This window comes from Vulpes lagopus, chromosome 15 (genome assembly GCF_018345385.1).
Source record: "Vulpes lagopus strain Blue_001 chromosome 15, ASM1834538v1, whole genome shotgun sequence".
Lineage (NCBI taxonomy): Eukaryota > Metazoa > Chordata > Mammalia > Carnivora > Canidae > Vulpes > Vulpes lagopus.
Window position 1 is genome coordinate 41445158 of NC_054838.1, and position 23137 is coordinate 41468294.

Below are 23137 nucleotides of genomic sequence, written 5' to 3' on the forward strand. Positions count from 1 at the left end.
CTGCTTGCGTGCTGCTTTAAGGGACAGATGTGCGTTGCTGTGCGCGTGGGAGTAGGTGGGGAGCGGCAGGCGGGTGCTAAGACTGCCTCTCGGCTTTCTGGGGAAGAAAGGCAGAAGTGCGAGGATACACAGAGCGGAGGAGCCAGGGTAGGCTGCGCCGCCTCAGTGTGTGGACGTGTGGGTGTGGTCTGCGAGTACTAGGAGGGGGTGCGGGCTCAGAAGTTACTGGAACGGGCTTCTGACAGGTTGGAGTTGCAACTCAAGCCCCAGATGAATAATTCGTTCTCTTCCGAGTGCCTCTCCTCCCTTTTGACAAAAATGCTGAAACCATTTGGGATCAGAGAAGGAGGGAAGAGCATGCACCCCGCTGCCTTTTTAGTCACTACCCCCTTCTCCACTGGGAATCAGACGACCCCAGGATTCAAAACTGTTCAAAGCAGCACGTAGGAGCCCTGTCTGGGGAGCACATTTGGGATCCAGGCACAACGGTCGGTGGTTTAGCCTTCACGCTGCAAACCAGCCTTGGGACCTTAGAGACGGCATCTCAGCCTCGACGTGCCTCGGTTTCCCCACCCGTCCTCGGGGAGGTACGCCAGCTGGGTCCCTGCGCCGGGGGGCGGTGCGGGCCGACTGCAAGCGGGTGCGCACGCCCGCCGGAGCCGGCCCCGCGCTGCAGGCGAGGCAGGAAGGCGCGGCGGTGTGGTCCTCGAGCCCCGGGAGGCCGGTGCGGGGAGGCTCGAGCTCTAAAATTAGTCCAGCTTCGCGGCCCGGCGCCGGGAGCGCCCTCCAGCCCGCCGCGCGCCCCCGCCCCGCCCCCCGCGCGGCGCTCCGAGATCGCGAGTCTGCCGGGACGCCGAGGCTTCTCTCCCCCTCGCCCTTTCCACTTGCGGTTTGGGAGGAGGAGACAACGCGAGGAGAGCGAGAGGGGCCGCGGGAGAGGGGCTCGGCCGCGCGTCGGCGTCAGCTGTGATGGGGAGCTGGGGGCGGCGAGGCGGCGAGCAGTAGCGGCGGCGGCGGCACCGAGCAGGCACGGGAGCCGGCGCTGCTCCCGGCAGGCTGCGCTGTGGTCTGGGCTGCGGCTTGGGATCTCGCGCCCCGGCCCCCTCCTCCCGCTGCCGTTCTCCCGCTGCCGGCTCCCCTCCTTCGCCTGCGAGCCTCCCGGCGCCGAGCGCCTCTGCCCGCGGCTCCAGCCCCGGAGAGCGCGCCGCGGGCACTGCGGCGGGGCGGCGGGGCGGCGGGGCGGCGGGGCGGCGGGGCGGCGGGGCTGGAGCGCGAGGAGCGGAAGACCACGGAGGCGGCGCCGGTGGAGCCGTGGATCGCCGGCGAAGGCAAGGGTGCGTGGGGGCTTTAGCGTGATCATCTGGCTGCCCGGTGCACCGGCTGAAGCGCGCCTCCAGGAGCGCAGCTGCCGCTGCCGGGTGCGGGTGGGGGCGGCGTGGGCTCCGGGAGCCGAGAGCCGGCGGAGCGCGTGGGGAAACTTTTCACCTTGTAAAGTTCCCGCCTCGGCACGGCCCCGAGCCGCCGCCGCCAGGAGGGAGGAGAGGCTCGGTCCTGCGGCTGGAGCCGGCAGGTTGGCATGGAGACTCGGCCAACTTTGAGGCGGAGGGTTGGGGGAGGGCCGCGAGGGGGCTGGCGGATCGGTGCGCCTCTCCCCGGGCCCCCAAGCCCCGGCCGCCGGTGGCAGGTGGATGAGGGGATCCAGGCGGCTGTGTGTGCGGTGGCCGGAGCCTGTCGGGCGCAACGGGGATGTGCAGATGCCGATGGATGCGCTTGGGTGACCTGGAGGCGCAAGTTGGGTGGCTGCTTGGCGGGCGCAGCGCAGCGCAGGGCGGAGCAGGGCCCCCGGACTCCGCTTTCGCCGGGGAGGGAAAGGGCTTTCGGGACCGCCCGCAGCTCAGCTCCGCGCGTGAGTGCGGCCTGCGGGGTCACGGGCGGGCTGGAATGTTGGGAGAGGCAGCGGCTCTCGGAGCGGGGCGACGGCTCTGAACAGAGCGGCGCGGAGGGAGGATTTTCCCTGCTGCCTTCCCCGGGAGGGGCTGGCGGCGCCTGGGGAGGGTGCAGGAGTTTTGGCGGGCGGGCGGGCGGGCGGGCGGGCACGCGTGAAGGCTGCTCGTCGTGGGAAAGCGAGCAGCGCGGGTCTGGCCGCTCCGGGGTGCGCTGCCTGCTTCTCGGGGTCGGGAGGCGGGAACGCGGGGGCGCGCCAGCGTCGCGCTGGGGGCCCTTCCCGGGCGGGTGCGGGTGCGGGTGCCCCCCCAGCCAGGACGAGTGTGGGTGCGGGGCCGGGGCCGGGGCCGGGGCCGGGGCCAGGAGGCGGCGGAGGCGGCGGGGACCGTGGTCGCGCCGCGCGCCCTGCGCGCCGGGTCCCGCCAGTGGGGGTCGCTGAGCTAAAGTGCATCCGAGCCCGGGGATTCTCGCGGCGCCGTGGTCTAGCCCCGTCCCCGGCCCGCTGACTGGTCGCGCGTGCTGTCCGAGGTGGCTAAACACTGACCTGGCTCGGGCCTCGCGGGGAGCAACTTTTATTGTGCACTGGGCCCGGCTCCGCTGCGGTGGGCGGCGGCGGCTGGGGCTGGGGTGGGGGCGGGGGGGCCAGCGGGGGGAGCCTCCCGGGTAGCGCGCGACGGGGACGGGGCAGCCCCGCGGGGTCACGGGGCCACGGAGGCGGCGGCGGGGTCCCTGAGCGGATGCGAGGACAGCGCGAGCCCGCGGCGGCCGGGCGAGGGGCCTCGGGGCTGGGACGCGCTCCGGCCGGGGGAGGCGCCTGCGGCCCGCAGCGTGGGCGGCCGGCGGCGGCGGTGCGGCCTCGGCCCGCCTCGACCCCCCGGACCCCCCGCCCCGGGTCCGGGGAACCTGCGGCAGCCCGGGCGGGGCGGGGCGGGGCGGGGCGGGGGGACGGGGAGCGCGGACCGCGCGGACGCTGGAAGGGTCCTTTCTCCCGCTCCTCCCGCTCCTCCCGCTCCTCCCGCTCCTCCCGCTCCTCCCCGCCCCCAGGCTCCGGCGCGTTTGTTTTCCAAGTTGGATCCCACTTGCATTTACAAGTGTCAGACAGGCCCGCGCGAGCCTCCCCCCACTCGCCGGGGCCCGGGCCGCGGCCAGACGGGAGCGGGGGCGGGGGCGGGGGGCGGGGCGGGGGGCGGGGGCGGGGGGGGGGGGCGGGGGCGAGCTGTCTGCGCGGGGCCGTGGGACGCCCCCCCCCGCCCCGGGCCCCGCCGCCCGCCCCCCCCCGCCCCGGGCCCCGCCGCCCGCCCCCACCAGCCCCGGGCCCCGCCGCCCGCCCCCCCCCCCGGGCCCCGCCGCCCGCCCCCCCCCGCCCCGGGCCCCGCCGCCCGCCCCCCCCCCCGCCCCGGGCCCCGCCGCCCGGCTTCGCCGCCGCGGGCCTCGTTCAAAAAGATGACCCCGAGGCGAGCGGCCACTCGGTCCCCGCCGCCCCCCCCGCCCAGCTGGGACGGACTGATTTTCTGGCCCCACCGCTCGTCTTTTCAAAGGCGAGTCGCGGGCGGCGGGAGGGAGGGGGCGGGGAGCGGGCCGACCGGTCCTCGCGGCGGGTTTGTGCTTCGGGCTTTGTTGCTGGGATCAGATTCTGCGATCGCGCCCCGGCCGGGTGGAAATAGACGCGGAGACGCAGAACCGGCCGAAAGGCCGCAGGCGGCAAGTCCAGGTGGTGGCCCCGGGGAGCCGCCGCCGGCTGGGAATCGAGGCCTGGGGGTGCCCCCTTGTCCGCCGGCGGGGAGAGCCCGGACTTCGCCTCCGCCTTCGGGCCCTGAACTTGTCTTAGCGTTTATTGAACGCTTGGATGCTGTTCTGGGTTGTGACGTGAAGATTTGAATCCGAGAAAGCAAGGAGGGGAGTGGATGGAGGAGAAAGGAGGAGGGAGAGAGATGGAGATTCCGCAGAATCCTGGCAATTGCACAGAGCCAACTGCTCCTGCTTTGCTTCCTTCCTTTCTTTCTTCCTTTCTTTCTCTTCTTCTTTCTTCTTCTTCTTCTTCTTCTTCTTCTTCTTCTTCTTCTTCTTCTTCTTCTTCTTCTTCTTTCTTCCTTTTTTTAGTTCTCATTCCTAAATTGGAGCAGTCGAGCAGTGAGAGAATAAAGAACAGCCAAGAAAACCAGGGCGCCAAGAGACAAAGACAAAAAATGCATAATAACTTTAGCGCTTTGATGTGCTTTTTTTTTTCTTCCCCCTAAGAGGGTTGGAGTGGGAGGAGGGTTTTTAACACTTTACAAGGAGAAAAGTTGTCTCTTAGAATTAGGCCCAATGCTGATATTTAATCATGAATCCGTTTGGTTGCCTTTTTACCTTTTTGGAACGTGGGCAATGAATGGCGCTGGGGCCAGTATCCATGCACGGTGCACTGGGATGCGAAAGTTCCCAGAACTATCCAGCTATAATGTCTTCATATCTTAACCACACAGAGAACTCCACATGAAAGGCTGCTGGCTCAGAGATCAGAAATCAGTGGCTGCTGGGCTGGCTCCACCTCTTGTAGCTGCAGGATTTTCACAGCCAGTGTTTGATGACCATTGACTGGCTATCAGCTCCCCACCCTGTTTTTCTTTTTTTCTTTTTTTTTATTTGGGTTCCTGGCAGAGTCATTTTGGGAGGTTTTTTTTTTTTTAATAGTCAGACCCAGTCTATCTGTTAACTAGCAATTACAGTTGTGCTGAGCTACTCAAAAATGAAATGAGTAGCAATAAGCAGAGTGGATGCCCACTGACCTGTATGCTATATGGTTATTTTGCCAGCTCACAGCTTTTTGTAAAGCAGCTCTTCAGGCTGCTCGCAGAAGAACATTTTGATGTGTCAGGTTATGTTATCCTTGCTTTCTTCATATGTTGCAGAATGACCTGCTGTAATCTGGCTGATGAATTATGTCAAATAGAAAGAAGTAGGCAATTACCAGAGAGGAGAGGATATTTAGTCATTACCAGCTGGTCCAAGGAGTGCTCCCAGTGGCTGTTGTGTGGTTATGCTGTATTTTTAGCTCATAATGCAAATAGGAGCATGGCGGTTTTATCTTACCTTTTGTGGAGTTGGGTGTGGCATACAATGATACCCCACATCTGTCCGGTTAACTAGTAGGTGGGCTTTTTCCTCTGGGGCAAGAGAGAAGGAACAGTATTGGGGGGTGTTTGGTTTCCATTCTCCGGCTTTTTCCTTGGGCAGGAGGAGCATGGAGTAGGGATCATCTGATGGGATCAGGTGGGCCGGGCCATTCCGATTGATTTCCTTTGATTGCTGGGGTAGGACTATTGATGAACCCTTGTCTTTACTGATTGTGACGAACACCAGGGAGGAATGGAAATTTCAAAGAAAGGGACCTGACAAACCTAGAGGGAGGGCCATGTCTTCTGCTTAATTCCTTCCTGCAGAGAAGAGAGCCCCTGATTTCCATAGATGTTAAAGACAGAAGTGCAACCCCTGTGTGTATATTGCCTTGCTTACAGATAGAATTTTCTGAAATAGTTTTCAGTCTATAGTTGTTGAATATGTCATTTTGAGAATCCTTCTACCCAGTTGTGGGGGTTGGGTCTGTGTTTTTTTTTTTTTTAAGATTTTATTTATTTATTCATGAGAGACACACAGAGGCAGAGACACAGGCAGAGGGAGAAGCAGGCTCCAGGATCACACCCTGGGCTGAAGGCGGCGCTAAACCGCTGAGCCACCCGGGCTGCCCAGGGTCTGTGTTTTATAAATTTGTCCTGTTGAGGTTGACCACTGTGCCTGCAGCCTAATAGGCACAAAATAGATACTTGAGGCTTAGGTGACTTCCTGGGACTCACCTTGAGAGCAGATATCTTTTCTGTATTTTGGCCAACTGGATTCTACAGGCTTCTCAAATGCACTGATTTTCTGTCAGTTGAGGAGTATCTACTCTTCTAATAAGCTCTTCTCTTTCTTTGTTTACATTGCCTCCTTCCCCCCCCCCCCCCCCCCCCGCCGACCCAAATTTCTTTCTAAGACTAATTTTAGGACAGCTGACCTTTCCTTAAAGAAACAAAAATGAAAAGATTCAGCTTAATGCCGCAGATTGAATTTATTGAGAACATATTTGACACTTGTCTAGTGGCTTCCAGCCAGTTTCTGGTCAACCAAAATAGTCTGTCAGTTACACGTAACAGTGACAAATGACCATTCTCCTAGCTCTGGATTAGAATGGCACTCCCAGGTGAGTCTTAATTTTAGCCTCCTCTAGGATTGAGACATATTCATATTAAGTAGAAGGGATGAAAATTTGAGAATGGGAAGGGTTGTCCTCCCTTAGATGATGTTTTATGAGAGTGTGGCCTTGTCTGGGGCAGAAAAGTTGTGCAAGGGACCTTGAGAGGCTTGACTTGAACTTTCTGGCTTTCAAGACGATGATTTTAGCCTCTGTTTAATAAAGGAAATTTGTTTAATTAACTCTTGCCCTTGTATGTATTAAATTTTACTCCTTTGTTTATTCTATAAAGTCACATGGAATTAAAAGTCATTTCCTTTATTTTTATTTCAGAAAAGCTTCACTTTTCTTTTTTCTTTTTCCTATTTGATTCTTCTTTGTTTCTTTTATCTCTTTAAAAAATTCTTTTTTTGGGAAACCTGGGTGGCTCCGTGGTTGAGGTTGAGTGTCTGCCTTCGGCTCGGGTCCTGATCCCCGGGTCTTGGGATCAAGTCCTGCATCGGGCTCCCCATAGGGAGCCTGCTTCTCCCTCTTCCTGTGTCTCTGCCTCTCTCTGTGTCTTTCATGAATAAATAAATAAAATCTTTTTTAAAAAAATTAGTTTCTTTTAAACTTCTTTTCAGGGATCCCTGGGTGGCGCAATGGTTTGGTGCTTGCCTTTGGCCCAGGGCACGATCCTGGAGACCCGGGATCGAACCCCACATCAGGCTCCCGCTGCATGGAGCCTGTTTCTCCCTCTGCCTGTGTCTCTGCCTCTCTCTCTGTCTCTCTGTGACTATCATAAATAAATAAAAATTAAAAAAAAATTAAAAAAAAATAAACTTCAGTGCTATTTACTCAGCCCACCTCCCTTTGCAAGGCAGTGGGCAGGATTCAGATAGAGCCTTTGTAAAAGTTAACGTATATCCTTTGCTTCTGTGTGCTTACTATTCTGTTGGGAAGATGGGAGCTACACATGTGCAGACTGGAAATCAGCACATGGCCATTTTTGTTAATTGGCAAAAGAGTGTCACCGAACAGGATCCTCGAGGACAAGGGAGAGATTAATAGGAACAGAGGTAAACTTTTAGGAGGAATATAAAGTAAATATAATCCTGTTTAGTAATTCTTAGTGAAACTTTATATGAGCAAGATACAATGGAATTAATTATTTCATTTCTTTAGGACAGGGCTCTTTTTCTGGAAGAACATATTCACAGAACAGGCCAAATAGGCCCTTGAAATGTTATTCAGTATTTTGGGAAGATACCAGAATTTATTCAGGCCCTTTTCTTCATTCTTCTTTTGTGGTTCCTCCACCTCCAACTTTAAAGAAGACTCTTAGGTGCTTTAATTGTGTCTGGGAGTCTACCTGCAGGTGCCTTCCAATGCCCCCACTTCCTCCCCGACATACACACACCGTAGCTTTCTAGTGGTTATATCAGTGATTCTGGGATTTCTTAATTGGCCATTGACAGTATCTAAAAACTACCAATGTAATTAAACTACTCTTTAGTAGACCCTTTAAAGAATCCTTCATTTTTGCTGTTTTCATAAAATTTAATGGATTGTTTATGGCACTATATGTTATTATTCACCGTTAACTCCTTGAGGCTTCTCACACCACGCAAGGCTCCCAGAAGTGATCTGAAAGCAGTTCTCAGCCTTGACCGCACTTTAGAATCACCCAGAAGCTTTTAAAACAACTGATGCACAAGTTGTATCCAAACCATTTAAAGGAGATCCTCTAGGGAAGGATCCAGGCACCAGGATCTTTTAAAGCCTCCCAGCAGATTTCGTTTGATAGCCAGGTCAGAGAAGCACCACTCACTACAAAGGTTGTGCATCAGGTATGGAGTTTTGAGTCTTGGCCAAAGCTCCCAGACCTCAGTGAATTTGCCTGAAAACCTGGTGGAGTTGTACTCTGTATTCTTCTGCTGTGAAGGTAGTCCCTGGGCATCTGTAGGGAGTTGAGCCAGCCTGGCCCTGAAGGAGGTGACCCTGAGGCTCAGGGCTCTCATCCTCCTGCATTTTTTGGTTCTCAGTTTGCCAGGGGTTAACATACCTTCTGTCACCGAATGTCAGTTTATCTTCCCTTTTACTAGACTTTGCCTCAGTTCCTTATCCAGATAGTAATCATAGCTGGTCCAGGGGTCTGTTTTTATGTATTTCTGAATTCAGGAAATGAATTCAATATAACCTATCAATATTTGCTCAATTCTCTTTTTATGTATAGGGGTTACAAGAGATGTGTTGCATAGAAAAATGAATCATGTTCTCAAGGAGCTTATAGTCCAGTTGAGGCTAAAGATGTGTACATCTAAGGAGAAAAAAAATCATAGCACCGGGATGCCTGGCTGGCTCAGCGGTTGAGCGTCTGCCTTCTGGCCCAGGCCGTGATCCTGGAGACCCAGGATCGAGTCCCACATTGGGCTCTCTGCATGGAGCCTGCTTCTCCCTCTGCCTGTGTCTCTGCCTCTCTCTCTGTGTGTCTCTCATAATAAATAAAAAAAAAAAAAAAAAAAAAAATCACAGCACCTTTTAATGTTGGAGGTTGGAGGAACCTACCGAGTTTGGCAAACATCATTCTGCCACATGCTAAGAAGAAACTTTATTCCTACAGGCTGATGTACTTGGCATATTCTTAGTTCCCTGTGTTCCTCTGTGGCTTAGTTATGAATTAGCTTTGGCACAGGGAACTCTGGTGTTCTGTCCTTTGGGAATTTAGCATTCATGTCTGTTGCTTGCTTTAAAAAAAAGTCAAGTAAATAGTATACATGGTAATGCTGGCTTCCAGAACGTGCGTGGAAAGGCTCAAACTTCCACCTTGGATGTTCACCATGACTTGCTGATATTTATACTTTGCAGAGCAGGTGCAAAAAATATTTCATTTATTCTTTATTTCTTTTCTTTTTCTGTGATGTCAGAGATAAGCCCAGCTGTTGAATGAGGCACAGATATGAAAGGTTAACTGGAAGTTTAATTGTAACTTCAGGACTTCAATTAAATTAAATTTCAAACAATCTGATAAAAATTATAGCCTTTCAGTACTGTGAAAGGTTAAAAAGTGAGCAGGTTGGAGCAGCGAGTACGTTTCACATTTTGAAATAAACCCCAAATTATTAATGCTTCTAAATATCATTGAATATTACTTAACACTTGTAAACATCTGAAAGCATGCCAGATAATGCAGATTAAACCTAGTGACAAATATGCTTAATGATAGTATAAGTGTCATTTGTTTCTATCAGAGAAACACTGCATGCATGCGTGTGCATGCGCACATGTTCTTCTAAAGCAGAATGAGACTTAATCTTGGAACGAGTGGTAGAAGGGTAGGTTGGTCTTTTCTGAAACCTAGACCATCTATTACAAATTACATTTTGTTGATTTTTTAAGTCTATGATTAATATATTGATCATCAGAAAAAAAAATATTTTGAACATCTAAAGTCTGTTTCTAAGGGTGTAGTTTGAAATTCTGTGTTTGGGGGATCCCTGGGTGGCGCAGCGGTTTGGCGCCTGCCTTTGGCCCAGGGCGCGATCCTGGAGACCCGGGATCGAATCCCATATCAGGCTCCCGGTGCATGGAGCCTGCTTCTCCCTCTGTCTGTGTCTCTGCCTCTCTCTCTCTCTCTGTGACTATCATAAATAAATAAAAATTAAAAAAAAAAAATGAAATTCTGTGTTTGGCTCTAAGTGGTGGCTAAATGATGGCAGTCGGTGCTGTGATTGGTTGAGCAGTATGTTGTGTGATTTTTCTGGTCATGGTTCCATGCTAGGCAGCGGTTCATAGCTATGCTTTCATAAGATTGGCCTGGATGTAGAGAGCCCCACTGGCAAGAAATGTACACAGCAAAGTGGACCAAATGCAGATAGATGACCTTAACATTGCTAGAGTTATGGATGAAGTGGGGTATGGATCTTTTCCACATTTCAAAGAAAAGTTTCAGAATAACAATTTCAATCAGATGAATCAGAATTCAGAAGTGTGTAGTCATCTCCTTTGAGAATTTGGTACCTATCTGATAGGACTGTAAAGGCATTTCAGAATGTCAATTAAATGGAAAAATATGCCTGGAATTGAATATAATTAAGAAATGTTGAAGTCTGGTGTCTACATATTCAGACACTGTATTAGATGGTTTAATTAGCGAACCAGGATCTGGATTTATTGACAGAAGGTCTCTTTCTCATGGCATGTTTCACTCATTAAAAGCTCATAATGTCTTGGATCTTTTTAGCTGTTGGAACTTGATCATTTGCCATTTTGTGCTTCTTGACTTCAGTGATGTGTGCTTTTTTTTTTTTTTTTTAACTTTGCAACTGCTTAGGATGATTTTGCTCTTATTGATGGCCATTGACATGGAGTGAGCCCATGATATTTCCTAACATTATGAAGTGTCATCAAAACATTAGGCAGGGCTTTGTACCTCTGAAAAACAAGGATGGGGATGTGAAACTAATAATAGTGGAATTTTTGCTCTAGGAGTTTAAAACTAATTTGTGAGGTTAATTTCTTCTTCGTAACTATTAGGCCTATATTGTATTCATCTGAAACCTGAATTTCTCAGTTTCCTTTTCAGTTTTATGGTCCATAGGTTAGTGCTATAAATCCCTTTTACCTCGGGTTGTTGGCATGGAAAAGTTTCCAATCATATAAGAGATTGAGAGAATCTTTTCTTTTTAAATATACTGGTTGTGGGATAGATTTCTTTTTGAACTGCATTTTATGATTATAAATGCTCAAAAGTGCCACAGTTAGTAAAGAAGTAAATAGGGAATGTTGACAAGTGAAGATGTGAGAAACATCACTCACAAAATCCTTGAGGATTTGTCACTACCTGTTCACAATTTAAATTTTAGCTGTCTCTTGTAAAGGTATTAATGCAAACAGCTAGTTTTATAAGATTTCTTAATTCCTCATCTTCATAAGTATGTTTCCTTACCTGGGAGCCGTCTAAAATAATCTACCTTTCCATCATTCATGTAGACGTATCGGATCATTCAGAGTCTGGGTGAACTAAGATATCACACTGCTAATCTTTCTGAGGGCCTGAGTTAGTTTTTCAGATCCATGCCCTTGTTGGCAAAAATGTACTGAGTTCTCTAATGACCTTGGACTGATTCTGCATGAAAGCATATTAAACAAATGTGGTTACTGACCCTTAAGAAGAAGTTAGCTTTTTCAACCGGATGATGTTTACCCAGGTAGGCTCAGAAAAGGACAGAAGGCATGTGTGCCCTAAGTCAGAGAGATGACACAAGCAATCTTTTATTGAGTTGAAGTGACCTCATCTGCTTGCAAGTGCCTGGATTAACGATGAGACCTTCATACCTCATTTACATTCAGAAGACAACTACTGCAATGAGGGAGTTATGCAATGCAGGCAATTGATTGGGAAATGTGAGATGAAAACATATTATATTGCCAGATCAATTTCCTAGATCTCCCTGAATTATCCAATAATTAAATAATCTTCTTTGACTTTAGAAGTGTTGAGTTTGCATGTGTCATTATTTACATTCGTCACTTTATTCCCAAGTTTTATTCAGCAGTGCACACAGTCTGTTCCATTTATACCCTCTATATTTCTGTTAAATAGGTAGGATTAATAACATATTATACTTCCTCTTCAAAGAGAGGGAGAGAGATACAGGTATTTTATGAGATTGCCATTTTCATACGGCTCATCAGTGGTTATTATAATAATCAAAGCGAATAAGCCTAGATTGCTCTTATACAATAGATACATTTTTAAACATGAAGGTAAATCACATTTTTCAAAGCAAATCACACTTTAAGTGCATTCAATTAGGGAAAAATCACTATTTAAGCAGATCCTGGGGGCTCATTCTCTTCTAAAGAATATTTTGTTTTTCCTTAATTTGTCGCTTTTTGACTTTGAATTTTTGTATATCAGATTTCTTAGAGAGAGGCAAGAGTGTACACACATGGGAAATATATTTTATTTCAAATAGGTGACGGTCTGAAAGTTGGAGTGTGACCTCTTCCTTCAGCATTTCTTTGAGGAGAAGCGTCAGAAGGGAAGCCGGTGAGCAAGACAGGAGTGGAACTAGAATTAGGATACAAGAGTCCACCTCATTTATGGAGGGGTTACGGAAATGGGAAAACTGAAGAGTTTCTGGGCATTGGACTCAGCCAGTCCCACCCAGAATGACACCTCTGACAATGTCAGCTCTTTTGTAAGGATACTAAATAAGGATCGCTCCTATTCCCAGTCTTGGGAATGTCCAGAGAAGTGTCCTTGTCACTTGGAGCTTCTTACGTCCTGCAGTGCCCCCTCCTACTTTTTGTCTCCTTGGTTCTTGTTGACATATGTGTCCACCCTGCTCAACCCCTATAATCACCTGAAGCCCTACGCCATCCTGCAGGTTTGCTTACACCTTACCTCCTGTAGATACACCTGCATTGCTTTTCCACATTTCTGCATTCAGATCCCCACCACAGTTTGTATTACTTTTGTGGCCCTTAATACCATCTGTCTTGTAATGAAATCACCTTTGCTAGTCTGTCTTTCCTCCTGTAGACCATTAATCTTTAATCCTCCACTCTTATTATTGTTGGATCTTACTAGTGTTTAATATTTAAAACTGAATGACCATATTTGTTTATGTTCAACTTGAATAGTGTATCATTGACCTTCACAGTGGAACATCTGTGACCAAATACTGAAAAATATCCCTGAGGTATGGGGGCGGTATTATGATTCTGGTGTGGGTAGGATAGAGTATATTTGAGGTCCACATTTTCTAGTCTGAGGAAAGATCTCCAGGCATAGACACCCAGGTTCTTGATTTGCTGACCTGTCAAAGCTGTGGCTCTTTCCATAAGTTTTCAAGGAGTGTGGCAAGTTCACCAAAAAGGCATCATAGACACATCCAAATACCTGGGTACCTTTCAGTAGCACTGCTTTGTTTTCAGGGAAGTTCTGAAAAAGGAATTTGTACCTGATGGTACATATGTGTGAAGATTAAGGTTCATAGTCAAAGGTAAAATAGTGGGAGGTGGGAGCACACTTCAGTGCTGCGTCATTTCTGTCTCCAAAAGCATAGAATACCTTTGTACATAAGGATGCTGTTATTACAAGGTTCCTTGGAGTCTTTCTAATTTACATTTAAAAACCAAATCATTTGTAAACATGTATGCAAGAACTATTGTTATACTAACCTACAATTAACACACCTTTCCAGTGGCCACTGAGACATGGAGGGAATCCTACAGGTACTGCTTACTCAGTTCTGACCTTTGTGGGCAAGAGAATCTTGCTGTAAAGCATTGGATTTACAGTGTCAGACACATAGTGTGTATAGACAAATGTATGAAATTACCTGGCTGATAGTAATAGAATAGATTAAAATGTAAGTCTTGTAAAATTCCAAATACTTAGTTTTATTTTGTTTTGTTTTGTTTTTTTTAATTATACTGCAATAAAGCATTATTTGAGGGGCAGGCTGGTAAGATCAGTGTGTGAACAGGTGTGTATATTGGGAATGACTTACTACAAAAAGTGCTCAATAACTATTTCTTGAATGAATGGAAATTGGAAAAGGCAGTGTCTGTCTTTTAGACACTTTGTCATTCTGTGAGCTTAACAAACAAAATCTCATTAATACCAAATCCATGGGAGCATGAGAAGTGTGTAATGCTCTTAATTTCTTATTAAGTGATTTGTGTTTATTGAAAATTGGCTTGAAGGTACACTGAACATAATTCATAATATTGGCTTTAGGTGGGTCTAGATATCTGAATCTTTTCTGTACTTAGAATGTGATCTCACAGGTCAGTATTGGAATAGAAAGTGTGAAGAGTGATACCTTATTTCTGGAAGGATTTACTGAAATGAGATGACAAGTTAGACTTTGGAGATTTTTTTCTTATGTTCCTGTGTCTTTTAGGTTTGTGTGATTATTCCAGGCCCTTATTTCTCTAGGCACACTTTGTACGTGTCTACAAGCAGATGAGAGAGAGAGAGAGGGCACTTAGGGGCTGGTAAAGGCAAATGTGAATCCCGTTTTTTCCCTATTAACTCATGAGGCCTGCTGGGTAGCAGCAGGCATTACCAGACATTTAATTGTGTGCTAGGTAAGGCTGGCATAACTCCAGCATCATGGTGGAGCAAGAATTATACTAATCAGCTGGGATATACTGCATATATTGATTAGAGTTGGATTTTGTTATGCAAAAAAAAAAAAAATCCTTATAAATAGTGGGAAAGTAATTGAGAGTAATTAAAAAGGCAGAGAGTTAATTCACAGTTCTTTAGATGAAAAGGCATTTTGATCCTTGGCTTCCATGCAGATTTCCGGGCAGGCTGGAGCAGTCTGAGTGCTGAGTCTAAATGGTGTGAGCCCTATTACCACTGAACTGGAAAGAGAGTAAATGGTCAGGCTGCAGAGATGAATCGCTGGTGACCAGGTTCCAGCAGTTTCTTCTTGGTGGCACTTTGCTGCTGGAATCCTTCTTTGTTTGGGTCTGGGGGCCTTTCATTTCTTTTCCTTTGCCTCACGAATAGCTTTTGGTTATTATTAATATCCCTGATGGGAACTGAATTGGGACCCTGGTGTCCTAGTGAACGCTGGTGAGAACATTAAATTATGCTGGAATTACCTGGGATACCAGCATGTTTTGTCATTGCTTCTCCTTGCCCCAACTGAGAAGGCTCCTTCAGCCATTTGCTGTCATGGAAAACACTTCTTCTGTGAAGTGATGACTCGGAATGGTGTATTCTCACACCCTTTCTTGCCTCCTGAGCCCTTTACCTCATAGACCCTGCCTGCCAAAAAAATAGATGCTTAATGAATATTTGTCGAATGGATAAAGAATGAGATGTATAGGTTTTCAATGTTGGATTCACTTAGCATCTTTTATTTTTAATTTTTTAAATTTTTTTTAGTTTTTGTTTTGTGTGTGTGTGTGGTTTTTTTGTTTTGTTTTGATTTGTTTTGTTTTTTTTTTAAAGATTTGAGAATGAGAGCTTGAGTGGGAGGGGCAGAGAGAAAGGGAGGGAGAGACTCAAGTAGACTTCACACTGAGTACTAAGCCTGTCCTGGGGCTCAGTCTCACAACCCTGAGATCATGACCTGAGCTGAAACCAAGAGTCAGATGCTGAATTGATTGTTCCACTCAGGCACCCCTGATTTAGCATCTTTAAGAGAAGTTACAGGTGATGGCTTTTGGAGTTCCAAGCATTATTATGTTCTGAGATCCTAAATAACCAGTAGTAAGAAAGGGGGAATGGCAGAAGGAGAAGAAAATGGCTAAGATTTATTGAGCATCTACTCCATCAGGCTCTTAGTATATATACTTTTGTCTCAGCATCCCCTGTGTTCCAGCAGGTGGATGTTAGCATTATTAATTCCTCGGTAACAAAGATACGGTTAGGAATTGAATCAAGGCCATGGACCTTAATTGACAGGACTAGGATTTAAACCCACAGCTCTCATCTACAACCAGGGCTGCTCAAGTGTAGCCCACAAATCCCTGTACCAAAAGAGGAGGATGGTCTCATGCTCTCAGAACTTGGTGGTGGGCCACAAAGACAGGCCATGGATCTTAGTCAGATTTCTTTGAGGGCTATTTTTTGTAAAGCTTTATGTAACACAGTCTATTGGTAATGTGTTTATTTAAAGTTTGTTTAAAGTGAACTAATATTTTAAATTACTTAGTTATCAGTGTACTTAAATTTTTTCCCCAAAAATCTTTAATTAAAATTGACACAACTAAAAGTTGCTCCAAGTACATCCTCTGGGACAGCCTTTTTTTTTTTTTTTTTTTTTAAATATTTTATTTATTCATGAGAGACACACAGAGAGAGAGAGAAAGAGAGAGAGAGAGAGAGAGAGAGGCAGAGAGAGGCAGAGGGAGAAACAGGCTCCAATGTGGGACTCGATCCCGGGACTTCAGGATCACGTCCTGGACCGAAGGCAGGTGCTTAACTGCTGAGCCACCCTGGGATGCCCTCCTCTGGGACATCTTTAGAATTTCCAAGTAGAGAGAATCAGAGGTGGCAATTGGGTTGGAAGAAAGACTGGACACCTATTTTGAAGTTTTGTTTCTATAGCAAGTGTAGTTTTTTTTTTTTTAATTTAGATTGCATACTCGTTTGCCATGGTCAGGGCCATTAGAGATGGGGAAGGTGCTAAAACTCCCCATGATTTCATCCTGTTTATTTAGGCACCTTGAGGACTATTGATGAACTGCTGTTAATCCAAATTTGAGAAGCAGGCACAGAGTCATACTGGCCTGCATCGTTTAGATAATAATGAGGACAACATGACAAATACTATGCATAAGGTTAACTACAATGGACTGTTTTATTTCCCAGTTTTACTATATAGATAATCAAGTTTATGGGAGAAACTTGAAAAAAGGAAAATGTGAATAAAGAATCCTGAAAAACAGAACACTCTCAAACTTCCTGCTGGTCAGTAGGCATTAAATTGATAGACTATTAAAAGGAAACCGTTGATAATGTTAGTAATAGTAAATTGTGTTTGTTTATTACAATTTCTTTATGCACTTTTGTTTTTGTTAATAACAACTAACATTGATCAGAGGCTTACAGTGCCTAGATGGCTTAGTGGTTGAATGTCTGCCTTCGGCTCTGGGGTCGTGATCTTGGGGTTTTGGGATCCAGTACGCATTGGGCTCCTTGCAGGGGGCCTGCTTCTCCCTCTGCCTATGTTTCTGCCTTACTGTGTCTCTCATGAATAAGTAAATAAAATCTTTTAATAAAGAGATTTACATATATTATCTCATTTGTCCACCCAAAATTCTGAGGCAAGTTATCTCTAGAGGTGAAGAAATTGAGGCACAGAGTTGGTAAACGACTTGCCCAAGGTGACATGGTTCAGGAAGTGTCAGAGTCTGGATTCTAACTTGGCTTTGTCTAACTTTGCAGCCTGTGTTCTTCTTCACACCTCTGCTGGCCCAACACCTCTTTCTCTTCTTAGTGGAGTTCTGAGTTCCTGGCCTGTCTCTAGCCTTACTCATAATTACAGTGACCCCATAATGATCTTGTTGGAAGTTTCTCTAGACCATATTGCCCCCTGAAGACCCCTGCCAGTACAGGGCAAATATGGTTTCATTTTCTAAAACTTGAATGTGCACCCAGGTCAGCAGGAAGCAAATTGAGTGGGTCCAGAGAGTCAGGGCAACAGGTATGGATGCTCCCTCTTGGAAATGACTTTTCCCTTCCAGGCTAGTCTGGTAACAAAAGGAAATGGAAATGTTTATGGGTGCCCAGTCAGTGTGGATTATTGCACCCTGCCTGAGTCGTTTACCATTTGCTGGAACTAACTTCAGGATAGCCGGGATGTTCTGAGTTCTGTCCTGTTACTTCTGGGAGTGGGGTGTCATATTCCTAGTGACTGTCTCGCAGCATTCCAGGACTGTGCTTGCATAGGACAGGTTGGATCAAGAAGCCGGAAATCTGCTATTTTCTGATTTTGGCTTCTCAGCTGAATGTAAATAAAAAGATGGAAGATAAAATGTAGAAAATTGCATTAGCATGATTAGGGGACTTATTTGCATAAAAGAGTCTTTGAATCACAATTACCCTCTGGCTTCGGACCCTCCTTTTCTTGCCTTTCCTATTATCTGGTCCAAGGTCATTACTAAAAGGCTTCCTGTTTCATGGAAGAAGACTTACTGAAATATTAATTTCATTGTCCTAAGTAGATTCATATGATCTGTTGAATAACTTGAGATTCTGTCAAAAATCACAAAATGAGAGAGTTATTTTTTATGCCTTCGGAAAGGTGGTTTAGGGATTTGAGTAACGGGCAGCTTGAACTTCATTTTGCCTATCCTTTGACAGAAATAGTAAAAAATCTCTATGTTCCTTGGTAATTACTGCAGGGAAACAACCGTAACTGGGTAAGTTGCATGTTCAAGGCGTCATAGAGGAGTTTTTTTTTTTGGTTTTGTTTTATTTTATTTTGTTTTCAATTAATTGCACTGTGACTGGGTTTGGATTTGATGTGTAAGACTCTGGGAGAGAAATGAACTTAGGGTGTTTGAAGCTTAGAAGTAGTATCCTTTTAAAAAAAATATAGGTAGAGCTTGAGTATTCACGATTCTGTTGAATGCCTTTTCATTTTGTAGCTGCTTTAACACAAAAGCTTGATTTCAATGCCATTTTCTTGCTGTTCTCATTGCAGCCTTAGCTGTATGTGTAATTTAATCCAGTATATTAAAAAGAAGTTGCATTCCTCAATGGTAAAGGAAAAAAAAATCCCTTAGTCTCCGCTAATGGTAATAATACTTGCAAGCTCAATTTTTGAAAACAAAATAAGACAAAACAAAAACAAATGCCAAATTGTAACTGAAGGCTTTCGCATCATTATAGGCAACAGCCTGAGGGTGTAACAGATACACTTTGGGAGAGTTTGGCTCATTTTATTGATGTTTTGTCTGTTGTGAGCAGACAACATTATTATTGGCCCAAGTAACACATATTAGTTGACAAAAGCCAGCAACTTACTTACCTGCCGTTACTTTGGAAATATCCTTGAAGGTTATTATTCTACTGTTTTTTTTTTGCATTGTTTTGTTTTGTTTTTGTTTTTGTTTTGCCCCAGCTGATTTTGCTCCTAGAATGACTTAGTAGCTCTTTGCATAGCTACTTTCCAGTCTATTTTATAATCTATACTTGTTCCCCCTTCCCTGCGCCCTCCCCCATGCCTGAATTGTTGGAATCATTTCTGTTTTACTTTAAAAAGCAGTTTGCTTAATGTCACAACAAAATAAAGCATGGATTAGAAACAGCATTGCAGTTTCAGACTTAATGCCTTTGTGACATCTCATTGCTATGCAAATAAGATTCAAGGAGGTCATCCCTTTAGCAGTTGCTCTAGCCCTGGTTCTACTTGATATTCCTTGGCCAAACTTACAGAGCATTCATTACAGAGCTAGCCTAGGTGTTTAACTCTTTCTTGGCTTTGAACCTCCTATTCTGAGGCTGCTGAGCTGAATAGCTCCACCTTCAGTAGATGTCTTCATTTTAGGGACCTCCTTGTTTCTCCCTTCTGCTTCTCAGCACTGGCATTATGGGGACCTCAGGAGACCCGGTACTCCTGTTTGCAAGATACACTTGTTTGTATGCCAAGACGTGTTGAAAAAGCTCATTTGTGATGTGTTTCCCTTGCCGTCTCAAATATTTTTATCATTGCTAAATACTGTATTTTTAGATAGATGTTTTATTCACTTGCATCTGTGACAAATTCTTGCAGCTATTTCACGGAAGATGTAGGTCTGTGCTGCTAAGTGTTCAGGTAGTACTTATTTTAAAATTAATTGTCTGCAATTCAAATTTGATTTCATCTGATTTCACAGCTGTGTTAAAAGTAAGTAGTTTCTGAAGATGGAGGAAACTGATTTCAATTTGGTAAGAACCAACTACTTTTAATGAGTACAGATTATTGCTGGTGTTTCATTTGCTTGGTTAAGGGATTTTTTTTTTAACTCACTAGTCAGCTAGGTATTTTTTTAATGTGGTTATAAATATAATCATTTCTTTTATAATTGCAGTTACAAATGAGCCTTTTGTAGTTTGAGCAACTGGCCATATTTAAACAGTTAACTCACTGAGTAATTATTCCTTTAGTGACTATTTCAGTACAGTGGATTTTCTTTACACATCTGCAGATATAGTGCTGTTTAGACACTGAGTTTGTTCTGTGATTTTGGCTAAATAAGTACTAGCTAAAAGAAAACACACCTTACACTTGGCATAAAGTCTTATGAACTGTGGAGAAGAACATTCATTCCACACATTAAGAATTGAAATGATGGCATTGATAGAAGGGGGAATTTGAGCAACTTTGTGTTTTAATACTGAGAATTCTAGAATGAGATTGGACTCCTTTCAAGGATTAAGAAAATGTCTCTGGATTAAGGTATTGAATCAAATAAAAATCTTTTTAAAAGATGCTCCTTTGGCTTTTTATAAACCAGCACCTGAGTAGGAGTGCCTTATCTGACTGCCTCCTGGCATGAAGGACTGCTCAGACATCTGATAATGACAGGTTATCTTGATTTGTGCTGAGAGAGGCATTACTCCTTATGATTTTGATCAAGGGCAGTGGGAAACTATTAGTTAAAATAGTGGAGCAATATTTTTTGAAGGGCCAGTAAAGTAAAGTGAAACTTTGAAGTGAAGGCTTAGAACCACCTTTCCTGTGTGGTTCCCCACCTCTCAACCTGTTCTTTACGGGCTCATAAATATTCACGAAGACCCTGTTATCCTCTGAGTCTAGGAGATAAATAAACACCGTTCTTGACCTCAGGGAACTTAAGGTATGGGAATGAGGTGAGGCCCACTGGTAACCACTACAGAGTAGAAAGTGGTATTCCTGCAGTGGGTGTGTTCTGCTGGTTTGCACATGGCAGTGTCCTCTCTGAACTCACCTGAGTCTTCCGGTCACTTCTGCGAAAGCAGGAGTTTCCGAGGTCAATGCTGTGCCATCCTGGCACAGGAGCTCGGGGTGGCTTGTTACTCAGTAATTTACTACTTGAAGAGTCAAGGTCCTCAGCTTGATGCTTCTGACCTATCATGGAAATTCTTATTTATTCAAGGAACAGGTAGAAGGTAATGCTATTTTATTTAGTAGACATGTTTTGAAAAACAGGATGTGTCCTTTTCAGAGGTGTGTTTTTAAAAACAAAATTGCAATGAGATCTTCTCACTTCAAGAAGCCTTACAAGTTGGGGCAGCCCCGGTGGCTCAGCGGTTTAGCGCCGCCTTCAGCCCAGGGCATGATCCTGGAGACCTGTCCCACGTCAGGCTCCCTGCGTGGAGCCTGCTTCTCCCTCTGCCTGTGTCTCTGCCTCTCTTTCTCTCTGTGTCTATCATGAATAAATAAATAAAATCTTAAAAAAAAAAAAAAAAAGAAGCCCTACAAGTTATACTTGGGTAAAGAAACAAATGTGATTTACGAGTTGCAAATTTGGATTTACTAAAACAACCTTGGGAATTTAAAATCGGGATAGTTGTATGTTTAGTTTTGCAGATTATCTTGGTGCCTGGCAGCTACCTCTTCTCTGTTATCTTCCTTTTTCCACCTAAGCCAGATGTGGAGTGTAGGACTTGTTGAATTGAAATCAGCCACTATTGATCGAGATGAGAAGAGGAGACAAAGTGGAAGAGTATATATTAGCTAAAAATGAGAGGGAGTCTGAATGTCATTGTCTCTGCTGTCATTGTTTTTATTACCACAGCTGATTCCATGGTCTGTGTCAAGCACGCGTGAACTAGAGTAGCAGTAAGTTTTCTTTTGGAACTTTTGGAGAAAGTTTTAAAAACGAGTTTGCTCAGAGTGAGATGGAAATGTTCTTTGCTGGCAGTTTGGATTTTTTTTTTTTAAAAGCCTTGTTCTGTGTTTTAAGAAATTGTCTTTTTTCCCTAATTAGAACACTGTCAGAATTTTTTTTTTAATTGGTAGGTCAGACATTTTGCATCCTCCCCAGTTCATTGGTTTAAAAATCTACTTTCTTGTTACAAAGGATGCTGGTTAATAGAATGCTTTCCTCTCACTGTTGTCATCAGAGTTCACAAACCCAATGTGGAAGAGTTCTTCCTGGATCCTTGGCTTGTTAATGGGGTAAAATGCTACCAGATGAGCCTCTGTGCTTTGGTTTGTGGTCTGGACCATAAGCCAAGGACTTTAATTTTAGATCCAGATTCCAAACCATGAACTTTTCACGGGGTACCATTTTTTAAAAACTGGACCCAATTTTTATTAACCTACCTTAAAATAGTAAACTTCAACTATATTACTTACTGCTCATTATATATAATAGTAGATAAAGATCAAAGTTTAGAGAAATGAGCATCTAAGTATATTTAATGTCTCTCTTATCATTCCATTGTGACTCATTTTGCAATCTGTTTCTCATATACACACTTGATTAGAATGTTCCTCTCTGCCTTACAACTTTTCCCTCCACTCCAGGGTCAGAATCTCCATTTCTGGGTATTTAGAAGAGGCTTTTGAAATAGTGTAGCCCCAAAAGACCTTGCAGCTGTTAACTGACATGGGAAGAGGAGAGAGAGATTTTTGAAATGTGAGATTTTGAGGTTATCATATTGTTTTGCACTGTGTTTATATCATTGGCTCTCTGAATGAATTCTGTCCTACTTTCGGGTAAAAACTCTTTGATGTTCACTTTATGGCCTGCATAGTGTTGCTAGGTTGAGTAAATAAAAATAACAGATCTCCAGTGAAATCTGATTTTCAGATAAACAATGAACAATTCTTTAGTATAAGTTATGTTACAAATATTGCATAAGACACATTTTTATCTGGAACCCTGACTCCTGCACAGATTGTAGCTTATCCTATAGAGGGTGTTGAGAAGGCATTTATTGAATGAGGAGGATGGAGCCTCTGGTTGGAAATAATCCGGTAGTTGAAAATACTAATTTAGAGCATAATAGAGCTTAATTCAAGAGTCACCATCACATGCATGGGTGGTACTTGAAGCCCTGGAGATTGTCCAGTGTCATCATGTGGCCCAGTGGTTCTTTTTTCTTTTTTTAAAGGTTTATTTATTTTTTTGAAAAGGAGAGAGAGAGCATGCGTGCAAGTAGGTTGAAGGGCAGAGGGAGAGAATCTTCAGGCAGACAGCCTGCTGAGTACAGAGCCCAATGCGGGCCTTGAGCTGAAGACCCATGAGATCATGACCTGAACCAAAACCAACTTACCTGACTGAGCCACTCAGGCACCTCTGGACCAGTGGTTCTTAAACTGCATTTGAGCATCAATCATTTGGAAGGTTTGTAAAACCTAGATTCCTATGCTTCCCTCTTATTTCTCATTTGTTAGGCTTCAGGTGGAGCTCAAGGACTACATTTCTAACACATTCCCAAGTAATGTCAATGCTGCTGGTCTGGGACCACACTTTGGGTGTCACTGTGTAGACTGTCTAGAGAGGAACTGGCATATGTTTTATGGAAAGGACCAGATGGCAAGTATTTGA

General features: G+C 45.5%; 2 protein-coding genes across 2 annotated transcripts in view; one reads left to right on the forward strand and one right to left on the reverse strand.

The window, feature by feature from the left end:
* Nucleotides 1-869: 869 nt before the first annotated feature.
* The window catches only part of FAT3 (FAT atypical cadherin 3), a 650121-nt gene continuing 627853 nt past the window's right edge, over nt 870-23137 (forward strand). The window contains 1 exon segment of the mRNA XM_041730335.1: nt 870-1334. The gene's annotated coding sequence lies outside the window, so the exon portion shown is untranslated.
* On the reverse strand, nt 1357-20713 carry LOC121476201 (basic proline-rich protein-like). The gene is made up of 4 exons (XM_041729920.1): nt 20567-20713; nt 3466-3748; nt 2489-2847; nt 1357-2220 (listed from the first exon to the last, which is right to left on the reverse strand). Exons 1-4 carry the CDS (start codon nt 20711-20713, stop codon nt 1357-1359), a joined length of 1653 nt encoding a protein of 550 aa, XP_041585854.1.